This window comes from Scophthalmus maximus, chromosome 8 (assembly GCF_022379125.1).
Source record: "Scophthalmus maximus strain ysfricsl-2021 chromosome 8, ASM2237912v1, whole genome shotgun sequence".
NCBI lineage: Eukaryota > Metazoa > Chordata > Actinopteri > Pleuronectiformes > Scophthalmidae > Scophthalmus > Scophthalmus maximus.
Window position 1 is genome coordinate 20,498,005 of NC_061522.1, and position 20,196 is coordinate 20,518,200.

General features: G+C 44.0%; 1 protein-coding gene across 25 annotated transcripts in view; it reads right to left on the reverse strand.

Annotated features, from left to right (window-relative positions):
• The window catches only part of rims1b (regulating synaptic membrane exocytosis 1b), a 69,597-nt gene that overhangs the window by 27,790 nt on the left and 21,611 nt on the right, over positions 1-20,196 (reverse strand). For 18 of the 25 annotated variants that reach the window (XM_035637861.2, XM_047334031.1, XM_035637868.2 and 15 more), the window contains exons 2-6: positions 17,295-17,508; positions 14,370-14,381; positions 13,845-13,865; positions 5,379-5,671; positions 3,951-4,834 (exon numbers count right to left, since the gene is read on the reverse strand). In XM_035637861.2, coding sequence (XP_035493754.1) covers positions 3,951-4,834; positions 5,379-5,671; positions 13,845-13,865; positions 14,370-14,381; positions 17,295-17,508 — 1,424 coding nt within the window. Of the gene's footprint in view, positions 1-3,950; positions 4,835-5,378; positions 5,672-6,566; positions 7,344-13,844; positions 13,866-14,369; positions 14,382-17,294; positions 17,509-18,514; positions 18,928-20,196 lie in introns of those variants that run through there. The other 7 variants (XM_047334032.1, XM_047334033.1, XM_035637863.2 and 4 more) reach the window with 5 other exon arrangements.

The window sequence follows — 20,196 nt, forward strand, 5'->3', positions numbered from 1 at the left end:
TATTTAAACATACAAAATGTATGTTGTGATGTACCATACATCGTATGTTAGGTGGAAGGAAAAAGAGCCATTAAGAAAGAAAAGTTGTAAAAAAGGTGCTGAAAATTTGATTAAACTGTCATTCAGGAAGCACAGCTTAAAATAATCCATCTGATTCCCTGTGCCACAAGTTGGTCTATCCAAAACTCATGCCAGAGTCTGCATGGCCATGGAGAGAAACATCAGTGGCTATGAGCGTATCCCAGCGCTTAACACTGACAGATGGACGGTCAGAGCACAGGAGCTAACTGGCGAGGATGAGGTGAGGATCTTCAGTTTAAAGTGTGACACTTAAGATTGAACCAAAGTATCGGGTAGAAAGAGAGCAGGAAGAAAGTGCTGATGAGAAAATATAAAGCAAACACTGATGCATGTGTGTTAATATCTGTGGTAGTATTCAGAGGGAGTTAGAAGGAATGTGACAGATAAGATCATGTGTACAGGAGATCCGAAAAAACAGAACGGAAGGCTGAATAGACGCGAATCCAACGCTGCTAAGCTGAAATCTGAAAGTCCACAGAGAATGCTTGAGAGGATAGCTGCTGACTCAATGGTTTAAACTGTAGAGTAGACCGTTTTGGGTTTTGGAGGATGAACACGCTGGACAGATTACACGATCTGAGCTGCTCTCTGCAGGTGTTAGAAGAGTATTGTTCTTGATAAACTGTGTGTGTGTGTGTGTGTGTGTGTGTGTGTGTGTGTGTGTGTGTGTGTGTGTGTGTGTGTGTGTGCTTCTATCTTTCTGAGGACGCAGTAATAGGCCTCACGGAGTTGAATCTACTATTTCAACTGCTAGTTCGCCAATTTACCGTCAAAAGAGTTAACCAGCTTGACAAAAGTCCTACCACAGGCTCTTGGGTCATGTGTACATGTGTCTCTTGATCACATGACCTGGAATCACCATTTAACTTGAGTCAACTTCTTCCAACACACAGCACTTAACAAAGGACCTACATATAAACGTGTTTATTTAAATCTTTTGTGTCATTTAGGTGCACAACACATTCCTTCACTAAATTCATTTCAATAGTGCGTGATGAGGTTAATGACTGCATGCTAGCTGACAATGCTCATCAAAAATACCTAATCATTTTGATAAAAATGCTGATATGCTCATCTGAGTAGCTCGCACTTAATGAGCCGCAGTGAGGTATTTTAAGCCCTCAGTTTTACCTCTCAGGCTACATGCAGGGTGTGCTACCTTACTGGTGAAGATTGTAACTGAATGTAGACCGAAAGGCATAACTCCCGTGACATGTGTGTCCAACATGCAGCAGCGCTCCAGTAGGGCAAAATGCCATATTACAATATCCTTACAAGACATAATGTGTTATGAGGAGTTTCATCAAATGCAATAATGTCACCCCGCATTATTGGTAATATTCTCAACACATACAGTATAGTTTAGTACAACACGTTCATGTTCATGCATAGTCTCGAGGGAATGTTAAAGTAAAGACGGTAGATGCATGTAGGAAAATCTTTCTCTCTCTCTCTTTCTCTCTCTCTCTCTCACACACACACACACACACACACACACACACACACACACACACACACAAAGTAATTAATGTGTGCAGCACTCTTGGACCCAGTGTCATCCCCCTAGCAGACTTCCTTTTCTATTTCCTCGGCACCATTATCATCTTTACACCAAGACATAACCCAATTACATTTATTCACTACCTGCTTCCACTGAGTCAAGGTTGCTGTGTCATTAAAGCTTCAGTCTGGGATATGCTGTACTGCCCTGGTATATCCGGTTAGACACAATTTATTTGGAAGAATGGGAGACCACAGCGTAACACTCTTTTAAATAATCCTGCCAGAGAGAGGATAGAATCAACTGCTCAAGCATGAATATTACATAACAGTTTTATCATATTCATTATGTCTGTTGTCTGATAAGTGTTAAAAAGTCTTAATTTTTTAATTTTTTTGTGTTTTGCATTCATTCATTAGACTCTTCATTATGTTATGGAAAGTCAGACTTTCACATTACTTTGTCATCTTTGTGAAAATAAAACATCACTGCATGGATGTACTCCTAGTGTAATGACCTTATGATGATCACCAGAGTCACAAAGCTTTTTTATGTTAACCACTAAATCAGTGATTATAATCCAGTCCATATCTGTGACATCCCATCTACTTGATTTATATCTTAAAACCAAAAAAAATAAATCTCTTTGTTTACCTGTAAGGTAGGCACAAGGAGGGGGGAAAACTGAAAATTATTATTATATCCAATAGGGCTTCATTTACTGAACCACTGAATTGTTTTGAATGTTCCACCTCAGAATTGTGAAATGTTTTGCTGTTTCACAAGCGTTTGTCATTTTCTGCCCATGAAACCATAATTAATCGTCTGGTCATTCAAGAGCAAAAATAAAGATATCGATATAAACTTATTGCAATAACATTTTTGCAATTATCAACCAGCCCTGGTCTTCAGTCAGGTACCTTTAAACCATAACAGAGGAAGAGGTAAAATAATCAAACAAAACAATATGAAGAACATATGCATGTTTCATTAATTAATTGGAGGAAACTTAAAGTCTGACAAAAGCATCTATCTTCTAATTGTGAGGCTGTTATACTTTATTATAAGGCTCTTCATCACAGACACATAATATCAGGTCACTTGTCACATCTTTTAAACCTGTAAAGCAGACCATGACACCAAAACCAACACAATAAACAACACTAGAACAGAGAAAGAATATATTGACCCTACGAAACCGTCTCACTCCACCTAATCCGTCTGTATAGGGAGACACACTACACATTATCCTGCAAATACGCACAACATGCCAAAGATGAGAGTCAAGGGAGGCATCCTGTTTTGAATCCCAACTAGCTAAAGAGTGTTTAAAACAGCTAATAATCCCAATCCACACCATCTACCCATTACCAGTCCATAAATAATAGTAATCTGGATTAAAACATCTGGAACGGGCCCCTTCTGTGGCCGATGAGAGACATAAGCCGATACAGCACAGCTAGCTCTACCTACTGCCTCTTGAACGCGAACACTCTCACATGGCTTATTTTAGTGAAGCTGCGACATGCACCGGTACCAACAAACCACCAGCATCTGTGTAGCATGCAACCTCGGCTTGGCTTAAACTGGTGGTCCATTGGTGGTTGGCTGGGTGCAGCTGACTGTTTGTGAAGCATTACATAGTGAGCGAGCCACTGACCCAATTCCACAAATCTGCTGGCCTAAATCACAGGGACTCTCCAAATAAATGAGAGCTGTCCTGAGAGCAGCAGAGTTTAGCCACAGCACAGAGGTGTAGATGACACACAAGGATAGTAATGTACTGGGTGCTGTGTGGGTGCTTCAGCCTATCACTTATCGTATAGTTGTACCGTCCCAAATTCGAATGTGTTGGTATTATGATAATCTTGCGAGCCAAAATATCTCAAAATATCTCCCTTTTTTTGGCAAACTTTCATAATTCAACTACCAAATATATTTTAGAAGCTAGGGATTGGAGAATATGGACATGAAGCTTGGGAAGATATGAATAACATTTATTTTCCAGGTTTAAAACAATTTATCTTTGCAATTCATTTGGGATCTTAATATCTCCCAAGAGTATTAGCTGAACCTATTACTATAGCTGTGGTTCCAATCCAGCACACACTACACTGTGTATATGGTAGGTGATAAAGTCTCGACGTACTCGTGACAATGATGAAAATACAACAACTGCAGTTTGATTAGGGCCCTTTATGATTCACGTGAGGTAAGTGGGAACTACAGCAGCTCATTACCAACTTTTGGTGAGCGCAAAGAAAGGTGAGACACGCATGGAACAGTGTCAAATAACAAACAATGCAAAGTGTGCAAGTTGGGATTGGTTTAGCTCAGCTAACTTGTAGAGTGAGCACATCTGACTGACCTTTCTCGCTGACGCTTTCCATGTCCACGTCCTCACAGCTGGTGTACTCAGGCGTGGAGCCGCCCTCCTCCTCTGAGCTGCTGATGGACATCTGCCTCTTGTTGACTCCGCGCTTGCTCTTGTATGACCGTGGAGGGGGTGGCCGCAAAGACTCAGACTGGTCCGAGCTCTGGGAGTCCTTCCTCATCAGGTTATCCCCACCTTTGTCCCTTGGTGTCCATGTTGTACCTGGTTCTAGGCGGCCCTTTTTCAGACCCCACTCTGGAGGAACTGGTCCCCCAGGTTGGGGCCCTGATTTCAATCCACCTCCAGCCGGTGTAGGCCCCCCTCCAACCCCCACGGTCCTATCCACAGAGTAGGCTCGGTGGTTCTCCAAGACCTTGTGGTCTCCCTCCCCACCTCCACCCCTCCTGGCCAGACGGTTTTCAGGCACCTCACCTGCACTGCCTCCTCCCTCCAGTCCAACCTCGTTGATTGCCAGATCACTGTGTCGCCGTTCATGGCGTACCTTGGACACCTTAGCATGCATGCGCATCTCCTGCTCCTCCTTCTGTGGTTTCACTGGGTATCTGGCCAGATTGGGGTCACTACGGTAACGATTCTGGAACTCCTCCTCACGGCGCTGCCGCTCCCTCTGCTCCTCATCCTCTGGGCGTCTCCGGTGTGTTTCTGAACGACCCAAGTGCTCCGCCCCGTCCTCATAGTCCTGAGAATGGATCTTCTCCAGCCTCCGTCCATCTCCCAGCCGTCTCTCTCCTCTGTCCCCAGGACCCACCCGCTCATCCAGGGATGACTGAGATGGCAACTTCCCAGCAGATCTCCGGCCACTACCACGCCCTATGCCTCCTTTACCATTTTGTTCATGGAGGGAAACTGGCCTTTTCCTGAATGAGAGGAGCATTCATTACACAAATGTATCCAATAGTCTCCAGACATAAGCACAGGCGCACCATTCTCATTACCACGGGTGAGCAACAGAGGAATTTGCAATATGAATAAAATGCTGAGAGGAGACAAAAATATCCTGTGCTAAGCACATTCCTTTCTATATCCGTTCTTGGTTTAGCTGCTTTTATGTGAACAGATTGAACTGATCAACATGAAACAGATAATTTCTTACCTAACTCACCCACCAAATAAAAACAAATCTGTGACCTAGCTTTCCTACTGGTTAAACTAGAAGAGACACAGATCTATTCTTTTTATACACCAAGGATTACAAAAATCAACCGCAGCCTCAGCCAATACACCATACAAATGTGTCCTGAACCTCAAAGCATTCCTAGCTTTCTCTGTTTTAGAAGGATTCTGACTCTCCAATTTGCATCATGATAAAAATGAAAAAAAGGTACAGATTGCATCATCCAGTGGCAGCATAAAGATAAAATATATCACAGCAGTTGTGTTACATGTCTTCTGATGCCTTACTTTTCTCTAGGTGGTTCACTTTGGGAGCGAGAGCCAGGCATGGTGTCAGCACCCTTGGCAGCAGTGATACCAGCGGGCGGCTGTGTCCCGTCTGGCCCTGTGCTGGTGTTGGAGGGCGGGGCTTGGGACCTGGAGCGGAGTAGCTTCCTGTCCCGTTGGGCCTCACCTCCCGTGGCTGGGTCTTTCAAGGAGGTGCCCAGGCTCCCAGGCTGCACCCCTGACCCCGAAAACCATTCTCCTGATTTGGTGAGAATCTCCTGCTGCTTACGGCACAGGTTGCATACCCACATTACCTACGGGGTAAGAAGGACAGTTAGTGTTTTCACGAAGAGCAATAAATGAAAGAAATGATTAACAAAATAAGTGGTCAGGCATGCCTTTGACACAAAACTCTGTGGGACTGTCAACATTTACACAACACAAATTATTTTTATTGAACATCAAGGCTAGAACCAAACGAACGCATGATGAATTTTTATGAAAGCAGTTATGGTTTCCTCTGTAAGACTTACGTCTATCAAGTTTCACAAACGCTTGTCTCTCTACTCTCGTATATTAGATGCTCAACTTAAATTGTAAAAAAAACCCATTTACAACAAGTTAGTATTCCCTTACATCATTTTCCCTCTGCGTCGCTACAGCAAGTCAAATTTTTAAGAGCACTCAAATATGTCAGAATGTGCACTTACTAACGTTTCAACTTAGCCATTATCAGTGAAGACAGCTCAGCCAACGCTTTGGTATTATCTGTACTGTTTTTTAAAGAACTACAGAAATCCCTTTAGAGGGTTGTTTTTTACCTGCTCTAACTGTGGCTTAAATGTTTAACTGTGGCAGATTTATAAAATTCAGACTGATCCATTATGATCTTATTGGTGATATAATGAAAACATTTCAATTACAAGGGCTGCAGACGTCAATGTGACACAGTAGCTCAAAAAGAGGGAGGGAAAAATGAACTCTAAATGGCATTGCATTGTATACATTTCTTTTTTATCTCAAAGGAGGCATATTGTCATTATTCTCCTCAGTGTACCATCTTTGCACAGGCAACAGTTTCCGGTGATTAAGCCCCTCAACATCTATATAACGCCTATTTTAAGGGACAAAATTACAGACAGAAATGCACAGAACAAATGATGAAATTCTATACCTCAGCCTCTAAATGAGACAACGTCAAATACTCACATGTCGCCATGGCTACTGAATATCACCTCACTTCCTCAGCACAACAACAGGCTTTATCTCTGTCCGTATTTATAATCCCAGCGGGGTTTGTTTTTTCTTTTTTCTTTTAGAGAATGGATCCGAAACAAGCGGAAACACAGTCGTCCCTTGTATTCCACCTCAAAATCCTGGCGCAGTTTGAAAAACACAAAAACACGTCCGGGACACGAGGATCGAACCCCCAAAAAATGTTACTCCTAGACGGTCAGTGGGATGGACTGTTAGCAGTCAGTTCAGCAGTTAGCAGTGTTAGCCTTCAGCGCGCCAAAGCACATTCATCATGGCCTGATTGAATCCTAGTTGGCACGTGTCCAGACTAATCTAGAGTAAATCCACTGCCTGCACGGCCCACAGCTGTCAGGCGGCCGCCCAGCTACAAACTACACTCTCACTCTCTCTCTCTGTCTTTCTGTCTCTCTGTCTTTCTCCAGCTGTGTACCTCAGCGGAGGGACCACAGATTAGCAGTGGCCATTAATACTTTCATCTCCACGCCATTATTCAACTCACCATCACAATTCACAACTTCTAACATTCAGCCTCTCCCCCCGCCCTCCTCCATCATCATCATCATTCCTCTCAGGCAGGACTACAAAGGTTAGAGATTAAGCCCATAAGGCTCGTCCCTTCAGCATGACAGCTGTTTTATCATTTTGCTGTAAAACCGACAGGAACAAATGTGACAGTTACACCCCTCGAATTTAAGTCAAATTGAAACAGTCATTCTTCAACAATTTGAACTCTTTGATATGAACGCAACAGCTCGGCCATTGCAAATTTTTTGAGTCGAGTGCCGAAATACCTTTTTTCAATATGTTGCTTTGAAAGATTCAAACTCTTTTGACTTTGATATTTTATGTTTATACATGTTTTCAATAGTTTCAATAGTATTGTGGACACATTTAAGATGACAGACGCTTAAAATTTAAAAAAGTATTTCAGTCAGTCAAAGACATTTAGACACAGATGTGAACACTCATAACATATATATATATATATATATATATATATATATATATATATATATATATATATATATATATATATATATATATATATATATATACACATATATATAAGGCTGCACAATGGCGTAGTGGTTAGCACTTTCGCCTTCACAGTAAGAAGGTTCTGGGTTTGAATCCCGGTTCAAACCAACCAGGGCCTTTCTGTGTGGAGTTTGCATGTTCTTCCTGTGTATGCGTGGGTTCTCTCCGGGTTCTCCGGCTTCCTCCCACAGTCCAAACACATGCAGAATGGGGTTAGGTTCATTGGAGACTCTAAATTGACCGTAGGTGTGAATGTGAGAGTGAATGGTTGTCCGTCTCTGTATGTGGTCCCTGCGATAGGCTGGCGACCTGTCCAGGGTGCACCTCTCGCCCAATGTCAGCTGGGATTGGCTCCAGCCCCCCAGCGACCCTTAAATGGATAAAGCGGTAGACGATGGATGGATGGATGGCTATATATATATATATATATATATATATAGCCATCCATCCATCGTGAAAGGCTCTGAATGAATCAAAGCCAATCCCCCCATACAAGAAGATGACTCTTTGTGAAATCTGCAGTACTAAACAAGGAGGAGTCTGGAGCGGTGGAGGTTGCGCTGGCAGCGGTTTGCGGCACGGGCATGAGTTTGATCCTCAGAGTTACGGTGGGGATGTTTCAGTTTATAATGTCTGCGCTGTATGCCCAGACTGAATATGATTGTGAAACCATGCTGCAAAAGACTGGAGCCAATCAGCCAATCCAATATGTGACTTCAGTGTGCCCTTCTGAACTAAGCTTAAGGTTTACTGAGTTGGGCTGGTATCAAACTTTGACACTCAAACCAAGTGTCAAAGCCGTCAAGCACTAAAAAGTTGCCGTCATCGGGTCAGAAGTATAATCAAATTTTTACGGGGGTTCTTTCATATGTGTTGTCACATTTGCGAACTTGGCTGGATTACCAGGTGCCAAACACACAAAGACCACAAAGTTTTTGTGTTTCCGGACCAACTATCGTACATTTGGCTCCCGACTGTTGAGCACTTTGCTTTGATGGTCACAGCATATACGAAGAGGAGCAAATTCTCTAATCCACAAGATTAATCCTTGCACGAGAGCATCATAAACTGCAGAAGAAGGCACACCAGGCTGTTCATGCCCAGTGTGTTCTCAAAGAGAAACAGATCTCATTTCCTAATGGCACGCCTTCATGTGTTTATGTGCTTTAAATAAATCCTACAGATGGGGGGATGGGGGGGGGGTAAACAATAAATAGTTATAGAACACAGGGACTCTCTCTCTCTCTCACACACTCACTCACACACACACACACACACACACACACACACACACACACAAAGCATATAATACATGTAATCCTTTACTGGAGTGATTGTGCTCTGTATAGTGTGTCGGAATTAATTGTGTGTGAACAAAGTGTGTGTGTGTGTTTGTGTACATATGATGATGTGTGTGTGTGTGTGTGTGTGTGTGTGTGTGTGTGTGTGTGTGACACATGTATTTGCAGGAGTGCTTGCTGCTGGACCAGCCGGAGCATGATGTCAGATCCTCAGCTAAGCCGACCAATCAGCTCATTCCGTCCAGAGGCAGCCCGCTCTAGTGTCACCTCGAGTTCATCTCGCCGCCTCACTGCATGTTGTGGAGCCTGATGTGCCGTGAGAATGTATTTGTGTGTGTGTGGAGATATGTGTACGGTATGTAGGGCATTTTCGAAAAAATGTTCTTGCCTAGAAGAGCGTGGCGTGGGCGACTGCCTGTAGGCAAGATGTGTGCGTGTGTGTGTGCTTGCCTGTGTGTGTGTTTGTGTGTGGAATAAGCAGTACCATTGCTGTCATGTAATAATGTCTACCTCCTTCGGCCCAAAAGTATGCTTCTCCATGGTCACCAAGCAGTATATGCGTGTGATTCTGTCATTTGCCTATACGTTGGAGAACAACAGCCAAAAAGGGGGAAAAGCTGATTTGTTTAAAGAATATTTTTAATTGATATTGATATAATAATGAAAACCTTCTTGACGTTATTTCAGGAAGTGCGGTGAGAGAGTAAGGGAGAGTTTCCTTCCATTGCTCTTCTCGCACTTTTCCTTCCCTATCCTCTCTTTTCCTCCCCCTTGCCTCCTTGCTTTCCTCTCCCCTCTTTTTCATCCCCTCCTTTCCTTGCCTTTTATTTCCTATTCTTTCCTTTGTCCCTTTCCTTTCCCCCCCCCCCCCCCTCTTTTCATTGCTTTTCTAATTTCCTCTGATACCTCCTCACCTCCTGGCTCCGCTGGCACACCTGGCTGACTTTACAAATGAAGACACCACATACCTGTCACTCATACTCCTCTGTCCCCTGGCCCCTTCCCTTCATCTCCCGCCCCAGCACCACTCCATCCATCTGCTGACAAAACGCTGAAGGTGAAGGCGTGCTCCGCTGCCGCAGCTCTGCCGACAGCAGCAGCATTCAACAGCAGCTCACGGTGACACCAACAATCATTTAGGCCCGAATTGTGTGAACATCAGCTTTTCCTTCAATTGGCAGAATAAATAGGAGTCTTGGGGGTTGCGGAGCAGTGGGGAAGGGGCTGGTTGGCTTCCAGTCAGCATGTGCAGTGACCCAACCTTCAACACACACACACTCACACACACACACACACACACACACACACACACACACACACACACCTCGACAGAATGACATATGAGGCGGTGCCGGGTGTAAACTGCCATCGTTCAGGGAATGGTAAATCCTGAATGGTGGGAAGAAAGACGACCACAACCGACATAATGCTCCATTTCCCCTAATAAGGTAGTAGATCAACTCTGCAAGCAGGCCAGATGCATTCAGCGGTGAGGCTGTAAATCCAAACGACTTTTACATTTCTGATGTCAGTATCATGGGGAAGACTGCCACCAGTTCCCTTGAAGCAATTAATCAAGACCACTTCAGTCCTCAGAAGCTAATAATTATGGTCATGATGATAAAACGGTGATGTATAAAGTTTAAGCGTGTGGAAAAATTGGTCAAATTTATAATTTTCAAGGAGCATTCTGTATTTTTTCTGTGTTTTGGTCCTATTGCATTCTCTACACAAACTCTTGGATCCAAAACAGTTTTTTGTTGGGTTTTTTTGGCGGCAGTTGGTTGTATCTCCGAAAGAATTTTCATGTTCCTTTCATGTTAGAGTTATCTATGAGAGAAGACTTTTTAATTTCAAATTTCCACAGATTCCAACAGCACCTCCACTTGCTTAAGGGCAATAGCTCAGCCAAGAGGAAAAACAAAGTGTTGAGTGCATCAAGAAAGACAACAAATTGTTTATTTGGTATGATTTTTTTGTATTCAACTTTAAAACATTGATTTCACCCTGGAAATCCAGGCCCATAGTGGACATGTACGGCTGAATTTTGTCAGAAGAATTACAGAAACCTTACCTTAACGGTTTCCCATGAAAGATGGTGGACGGATTGAACACGGGCCAAGAAAGAACCCATTAAATTCTAGTTATTCCACACGCAGGTTTTTTAGTTTCCTGTCAAGACTTGTCAATGAGGATGATCTGTACGATTCCTCTGAAAAGCAGGTCATATGCCAAATTAGGATCGTCCATGTTATAAGATCGCCAGATCGCACACCCCTACCGCACAAACATTAAGGAAGCTGCTGTTGGCCTTGGCCAATTCTATTATTATACGTTTGCCATATAACTAGACACACTGGCCTTACACGAGGACAAAAATCAGAAGAAGTATATGCTTAGAGAGGACAGAAGAGTGAGAGCAAATACAGAGAGAGAGAGTGTGACAGAGGCTGCTACAGAGGCCGTGGTATGTGAGTGGTGAGGAGTGGAGTGTGAGGAGGAGGAGGAGAGCAGCGGGTTAGTCATCTAATGCTGAGGAGCATGATTGAGATTATGCAGTGCATCTTCCCTTCCAGTGAAAAGTGCAGCGTCAGCTCGATGCAGTAAGCGAGCAACACTGTATGTGTGGCTGTATCACTGTAAATCTGAGCATGTGTGTGTGTATGCATGTGTGCACTAGTGCTAGACAGTGGGCCACACAGGGTCCCATACACTTACAAAAACGAGAGAGAGTTGCAGTCGTGTACCGAATAATTCATACGTGATTGATACTCTACTCTGCGTATTTCAACGGCAGCACAAGGGATCTATTTTTGCCAGAATTTACATAAAAATATCCTTAATTTGGTATAAATTACCATTAATGCCGGCACAGGAAGACATGATCACTTTGCTTCCTGCGGGATTGATTTCGATCGTGTGACTATTGTCAGCATTATTTTTTTTAACTATTGTAAGTAAAGTTTTATAGTGCGTGCGTTGAGAGCCTGCCCCGGTCTGCTCTCCACCAGGAGGCAGCGCTCCTCTACAAAGGAGACTATCTGGTGCTGACATTAAGCAGCAGACGTAAACAAACACTCCAGCCATTAACAAGCTACAGCGCCAGCGATAGCAGGGCAGCTCGACAGAGGACTATGGAACACACATCAGCTCCCCCGCACACTTCAGGGAAGGCTTAGCCTTTCTGTCACACACTGGAAGTGATTCAAACTTCAAACTATATCGGCATTTAATGAGGCCTTCTGATTTTCATTGGAAAAACAGAACACAGGTCCAACGAGTGACCATCCAATATCCATCCATCCATTATCTATATGCCGCTTATCCTAATAGGGGTTAGAGAGGCGGGGTTCACCCGGGACATGGCTGAAAATAAAAATGTTAGACTTTAATTTCAAGTGTAGGAAACCTCCTTGGATATGAAGGGTGGTGCAAGTAATTGCAATCACTTTGCGTATTGAGTTTTTGGAGCAAAGAGCTTTAGCGTGTGGTTCTCCATCACCAAGCTTTTCATCACGTTAATACGTTTGTGATTTTCCAATATCATGCTAAAAGAGTGATGCTGAGGCTTGTACTGAAACTTTTAAAAACTGTGCATTTTTAGGTAAGGGAAAGGCCTTTAGGGTGAAGACTGACCAATGTGTTCGCCTAACATTAGCCTAATCACTGTTTAGTAATGGAATAAATGGTAAATGGACTATATTAATACAGAACTTTTTTTTTACATTCACCCATTCACACACATTCTGTGCGCTGCTATTTACCATGATTTTTCTGTCACATTCATACACTGCACGGTAGAGCCGTCAGAGGTGACTTAGGGTTAAGTGTCTTGCCCAAGGACACAACAGCATGCGGATCAGGGGAATCTGGTATCGAACCGCCAACCTTCGTGTTAGTGGAAAAAACGACTCTACTTCGTGGGCCACAGCCGCCGTTCCATTCCTTTACTTTTACTTTTGTGTTTCTCGAAAGGCAATATTAAAGACCCTCCAAACCCTTCATACACAGCAAACAGACAATTGCACTTGGCGGGGAAACACATCGCATTTGAGTTAAGACCAGATAATCTTGATTCTTGGATTCTGGTCGCATGGAGAATTATATCTAAATCCTAACAAGCACATCAAAAGCTCGTATGAAGACAAGAGTCAGTCCTTTTCTATTCTGACACATCTGAAAGTAACAGGATGAGTTCTGCTGAAGAGCAACATCCCGAACCAGAGCTCACCGACATTCCCTTCACCACCCGCGACTTTGACAGGGCACAGCGGTGACAACACTTTTACGGTGACCAAGCATTGAGGGGAAGTGGCAAGTAAACAAAAGTGGAACATATACAGTACCTGGGCCCCTCCCATCTCCCTATGGCAAGGCTGGTCTGGTCTCCAACACACAGGCAGGGAAAGCATGCACAGGCATGAGTGTGCAGTCATTTTTTGCATTCAGATAGAACTCTAGGGCGGAGTGCTTCCTTACACGCATGCCAGCTGAAATGCCAATCGGCCATCCCCGATTTTGCCAAAGTTTTATCATCATTTAATCATCAACGTTTACCCCCTCCCAGCACAGCCATGCCTACAGCCATAGGAAGAGGGGTCAGGGGGGGTCAGACACCCCTGCCGACAGCCTATGTTACGGCTCATGCTCGCTCTCTGGCCGCCATGATAAACTGGTGGGGTCTGCATTCATTCTCAGAATTAGAGTGGTGATGCGGGATCACCGGCCAGCTGCCCTGGGACTGCTTATCCCCAATGATCTGTGACACTGAAAAAAAACCCAACGGATTGTGCGTCTGAATTCCTGATCTGATACTGTGAATGAGCACAGACCCGAGTGCGGAGGGGAGACAAGAGAAGTGACCCATGCAGCAAAACCCAGCGAGCCTTACCCTGTCCTTCACTATGAGACACTTTGCAGGGGGGAGGAGACAGACAATGGACACAGAGTTAGACAATGTTTGTGCTGGAGGACAAATCTGCTGAGGAGAGAGCAGCTCCAAGTGGCCCCGCCCCACACAGTGCAGTCATTTCTCAGAGAAATCAAAGATGACAGAAACTATGAACTATCAGCGACACCCTCTGTTCAGTCAGTCAGCAATCCATAAGTGGATTTGTGCACAGGCTGGCTTCATTCCGATCCAGTAGCTCACTCTCTTGCAACTGGCGGTGACGGTTTTAAAAACCCATTTCCTTTCAGCCTCACGTGACATCATAGGTCTGGCCAACGTGACACAAACTAAACGTGGACATGTTTTACATCACCTTTCAGGGAATAGAAGTCAGCTTGTAAACAGACCAGAGAGATCTCCGCTCCAGAATTGAACACAGTCAGCATTTTTTCTTTTTTACCTTCCGGTGGCAAAAACATCACATTCACAACACAGAGAGAACAAAAAAGAAAAGAAAATGCTGACCACTTTGTCCTCCTTGGATGCATGCAGTCCAGGTAGCAGTGAGAATCAAGAAAAAGTGAGGGATCAAGTGGAGGAAAGAGAAAAATGAGAGAAGATTGAAAAAAAAAAGAGAGATGTGGAGAGGGTGAGTTTGTGAAACAGGAGATTGGATAGATTGTCGATGGGGGGGGGGAAGAGAGAAGAGGGGAAAAGAGGATGTGGTGCAAACATTTGTTAATTATATTCTGCTGAACTAAAGCACACACTTCATATTCAGTGACAGAGTCGGAGGTGGCGGGGACAACAGTACGTGAATGTAAGTGACCACTGACACGTTATCAGGCTGCAGCGACATGCACGACGCCACCTTGGCATGACCTAGGCGCGACTCATGACCGGTGACAACATCAGGATGCGTCACAGCTCCCCAGCACAACGAGGAAGCTGGGACATCGAAAGCAACATGGAGCACACTCTTCCACGACCCTTACCTTTGGATAAAGACCCTCGCGTCTGGTGATTCGCTGCCTCTAAAATCCTCCCATGTCTTTTGATTTTCAAACTGCTGTGTTCCTGTCTTGTGCTAAAAATGAAAGCACCTAAGATGTTACCGATATGGCAAAACTGAACTAAAGAAGAAACTTTTGATTTGATCTTAGGATACAGACTTCGAAGAGGTTGTTGTTATTATTTAATTCTCAGTGTAAACCACTAAGTGAATGCTGTAAATTGAAAGAACTACAGTGTGACAAATGAATGAAGTCATTATTGCTAATCCTTCTTTAATAATACAGCATGTCCATTACAATGCTAAACGGGGGGAGGTTTGTGAATTATTACAGTAAGATGCCTACAAGCAAATCAAACTTAATGGCTTAATATTTTCATCCCATATATTTTATTCTTACTGACCACTACACTACCACAAATGTGTTTGTCACATCTTATCTTAGAACCATAAATTAAATTGATATTGCATATTTTCTCTTTAAAGGGGTTTGCAGAAGACACTTTTAATTCGAGTTGGCCTGCTGGACAACCTAAGGGTAGGGACACACCAAACACTACACCAGACAACTCACATGGACAAAGACCGTCTGCTCTGGTCGCATACGTCTGGCCCCGTGTGTACCCGGAACACGCCGCCAAGACTAAATCCGACGACCAACTAGCTCGTACGTTCTGCGCAGGTATGTCTGCGACGGCTAGCACGGTACCAAGAACCAGATAAGAATGAGCTCGTTCATTGGTCCACCGCTTGCGCATGTGTGCTGTCGCGTCTCCTGGAATTCAAAAGATGGCGGGCACTTTTAAAGTATTTAAATGCTGCGTTTAATTTGGTTACGGTTAGGGTTGTGGTTTGTTGTACCCTCTTGATTCTCCCCGTTTGCTTTCTATCGTACTTCTGTTTCTGTCCTCTCAAATCTGAACAGCCAATCAGAGTGATCTCTTTCATCAACTGTGACTGACGCCGATTGACATGTTGAGTCGGCAGAAAAGCGGTTAATCGACGGATATAGACGGCAAAGCAATTTCGACGGTGCGGAAACACACCAGCACGAATCGGACCACCGACAACTTCAGACCAGTTCAGACAGCCGACCGTTGCTTTGGTGTGTAGCTCCCTTTAGACAGAGGCAAGCAGCACTGAGACTAAAGGAGCGTCACTCCCGACACACCCCTCCTGCACAAACACATACACACACATTCACAAATGCACCCCCATAAAAGAAAAGAATGAATGTTCTCTAATCCCGTATGAGGATTTTGTACGTTAAATTGCTCAACCAAGGCAAGAAAATCTGATCTGTCTTGGTTAAGTGGTTAAATGAAGTAGTGGCTTTATCAGAGAACCTTTAGAGATCTTAAGCTTTCCATATGAAATATTCCTTATTTTAAAAAAAGACATACTGATTTATATTATTTGGAGCACAATTTCCCTTCAAATTAATCCTTTTCCTTATTTGTGTTATTTATAGATTGCATTAACATCATGCTAGTCTCCATTTTTTTCCCACATTACAGCTTGCCTGCTGTGAAAATAATATGAATGACTTTACCATCACGGATAGTATGTTAATCTCCAGGCCTCGGAGCTCATGGGGTGCCAGTTTGGGTACAGGTCCAGCTGGGATGGGCGGATCCTGAACAGATTGGGGACCAGCAGGCCAAGGGTGGAGTGCCCGAATTCAGGTAACATACTCTGGAGGAGGTCCTCTCTCTTGGGTTGGAGGGGAGCCCAGAGGATGCTTGGATGGGAGAGGGCTGGGACTTAAAATAGCACCAACATGTTTGGTGTATGGAAGGATGCCACACTGGTCCCATGGGGTTTAGGGGATAATGGTGTAAGCATTGTTTGAGAATTTTGGGGGGATATAAAGTGTTTTTGCGATTGAATCGGTTGCCAGGTTGGAAGCCAGTTGTTGCAAATACAAGTTGCCAACTTACTGTCCCTCACAATAAACTTAAAAGGTTTCCTGTATTATTTATTTGAAGCTTATCACCTGCTTTGCCTTGAGATCTCTTATTCTCCCTGCTCTGGTCTTTGTTTGGACATGTTGCTTGAGAGGAGCAGCGCTGTCACAGCCTGACATGCATGCTTGATGGCTGCAGCACAGTCACAGGACACATGAGAGACAACACAGATGCTTGTGACTGGTGTGCTTTCACGTTCAAGTGATCGCGCGTGTCCTAATTTATAACTATTCCACACCAGCACCACAGCCTCAGGCTTAAAATGGTTCTCGAAAGGGCTGATGACTCGTGCCAAGCCATTCTCCCGATACACTTTGGTCTCACCAAAGTGTGACCGGGAAGCGAAAAAAGCGGACATTAACAAACACACAGAAGCGGAAGGACCAACAGTACAACCACAGCAGGGATGAGGTGAGTGCGAGAGGAGGGAAGGGAAAAAAAACAGGGGGGTCAGGGGTCAGGTTTTCTCACATTGTTGGAGCGCAGAGAGACCCGCCCTCCACAGCGGGCGCAGAATTTGGTCTGGCAGTAGGAGCAGTGGTGGCCGCAGCCGTCGGCGAACTTGGTCTTGCGGCAGATGCCGCAGGTGGGTGCGTCATCCTTCTGCTGCGTCTGCTGACGCCGGGTGTCCGCCCCGATGCGACGCACCTCCTGTTTGTAGCTCTCGAACTGCTGGTGCAGTGTTCTGAGAGAGGGGGGAAGAGAAAAGATGGAGATTGCCCATTAGAGGTACATTGTGCACTTGTGTACCCTCCAGCACTGTGCAGAGAGATCTTCCAGCCTATGTATCCAAAATGTTGTAAATAAAAAATAAAAAAATCTGAAAAGGGCCTGGAGAAATTAATGAATCAGTGATTCATTTTTTAAAAAAATTTTTTTTAAATAAATGAATTTAACAGGAACAGAAAGCAGTGTAATTCATGCATGTGTTTGAGAACAACATTTCAATTGGAGCAAAATAACTGTCAATTAGAGCACCACTTGAACGGTGATTTGCAAAAAAAATCATTCACAGCCTTTGCCCTCCCTGCTTCCTGGGATATCTATGATGAAAATAACCTAAGTGTGAATTGCAAATCAGGACGTGTGAAAACACACACACACACACACACACACACACACACACACACGCACAATGTTGTCTCGACAAAACTGTCAAAGGAATACTGCATTAGTATAGCGTGGCCCTCGTATAGGGGACCCTGACAGAAACTTGAATAACCTCACTGGTCGAGCCACAGAGAGGAAGGAGATGGCTTCACTCACAACGTCGCAGTTGATTTGAATTTGTGAAAGTAGGCAAACTCTGGTTAATTCTCTGGCAGCACGCTGACTTCACAGTCGCGTCTGCAAGTTATTTGTCGAGCTGAGAAATTCGTCTGGACAATGCAGTGCACTGGCACTCATACGGTTTGCACATCTGCTTAAGTAGAAATGAGTCATAGTGAATCTGTTAACAGTAAAAAGAAAGTAGAGAGTATTAGCAGAAATCTGAACACCTCCTGTCCTCTGATTGTTAGTTTCGAACGAGAAAATACGCACATTCCCAACATATAAGTGTGACAGAGCAGTCGATTTGGTCTCTAATCTGTAATCACACGTTCGCATATCACAAGGTGATGTCGAACTTGGTTGTTTTGTCCGACCAACAGTCCAAAAAACTCCAAAGATATTTAGTTGACTTCCATCACCTGGGACTGTTGAAAGCAGACATGTCCTCCCATCTATAGAGCTCAGCTGCTGGGCAGGAAAGAGATGGAGGACATAGCTGCTGATCTGTTGTGAGCAGCCTTTTGTGGTCGGAATAAAACCAAGAGCAGTCCTCCACCATTACCCATCCAAAGTCCTCTGCAGAATACTTGGATTTGAAGAAAAAGACTGACTGTTTCCGTCAGTCTTCGCTGCAAACGCAGCTACACATCCTTACGTGATTTCCACAAAGTAAACAGTCTCCCAGAAAAAGGCTTCCGTAACAGGCCAAATAGAACTTTTTTCATTTCCAGGGAATGAGCGGACAGAAAGCCAGTTGATAATTCCTCTTCACCACAGTCCGACTGTGGCCGGTGCTATCGAGCAGACGCAGCAGACTGCCGACAAAACAGGGAGGTGACCGGTGCGGACTGGGACACATCTTGGCCAGTCAGCTGACAGGAGGAACGGTTTGAACAGGGACAGACATTTTGTCACAGGCAATGTTGAATGAAATGTGAGGGGGGAGAAATATGTGAATTTGTACGAAATATATCTCAGGGAGCATACACAGGGATGTCAAGGTTACAGAATTAAACATCCTCTGTTACGCACACAGCCTAAGCATCTTCCATAGTTTTCACAAGCATTTGCTGTGTTTTGCTTAAGTTCAAATGCTGAAGTTGTTTAGGGAAAGCCCTAAAGGGGACTTTACAATTAAGCCTTAAGAACGTAGGGGCTTTACATCAAAAGCACAGGTACCATTTATACGGCAGGCACTTTTATAGCTTTGTAGTGATTGTATTTAGTTACAGTTACAGTTTAAATATGTGGTAGTCAGAATACAGTTGCCTTCAGTCAAGATTACATGAAATGATTTTGAAGTTACAGTATTCGCAATACTGTCGCAATGTGTGACATTCACACAACACTGCCGCCTAAAGTAGCGGTAGCATTCATTGGTACATGTAATAAAAATGTGAGGCAATGCTAAAGTAATACAAAGTATTTTAAATATGTTACTCACTTTGAGTAATGAAATATTAACTTGAATATGCACATTTAAGGGCATGCATTCTGTCATTTGTGGGCCTCCATTGCCTACCCCATTTGCTTATTCCAAAAACTGAATATGATAAGGTATCGAGGAGAATTCCTTTACTGAAGTCATCCTGATGGAAACAGATACAAGATTTTAAGTGGAAAGTGTCTGTACATTCAAATATAATAATGTGATGTATGAGTTTGAATTGCACGTGGATGTTTTCACTCACAACTGTTGAAAGTGGGCTTGGATAGAGCCTAAATGATGATGCAAGATTCTTGGGTCGACACGGACCGGAGCTAAACTAATCCGTACGTAATACAAATGGAAAAAGAACATGACACCGCCACAGCAGCAACGTCATAAACCCGACCTTTGACCTGGAGGAGCTATCTATCCTGCCAATGGGAGTCCAGGGGCTGAGCCAAGACCAGGCACCATGGGAACAGCTGTCAGAAGCAGAGGGTGCACAGGCAGTTGTCATGGTAACATGGTGGCATCAAGTGCTGTGTGTCAGCAGGAGTCAGTGCACCAGCTGTTGCTGTTCTTAGAGCCATGGTTTCATCCACTTTTTCTTCTGCTTCCACACATTCAGCAGACATGCATTGTTAAATCAGCACAAGGTGACTTTTTCTTTTT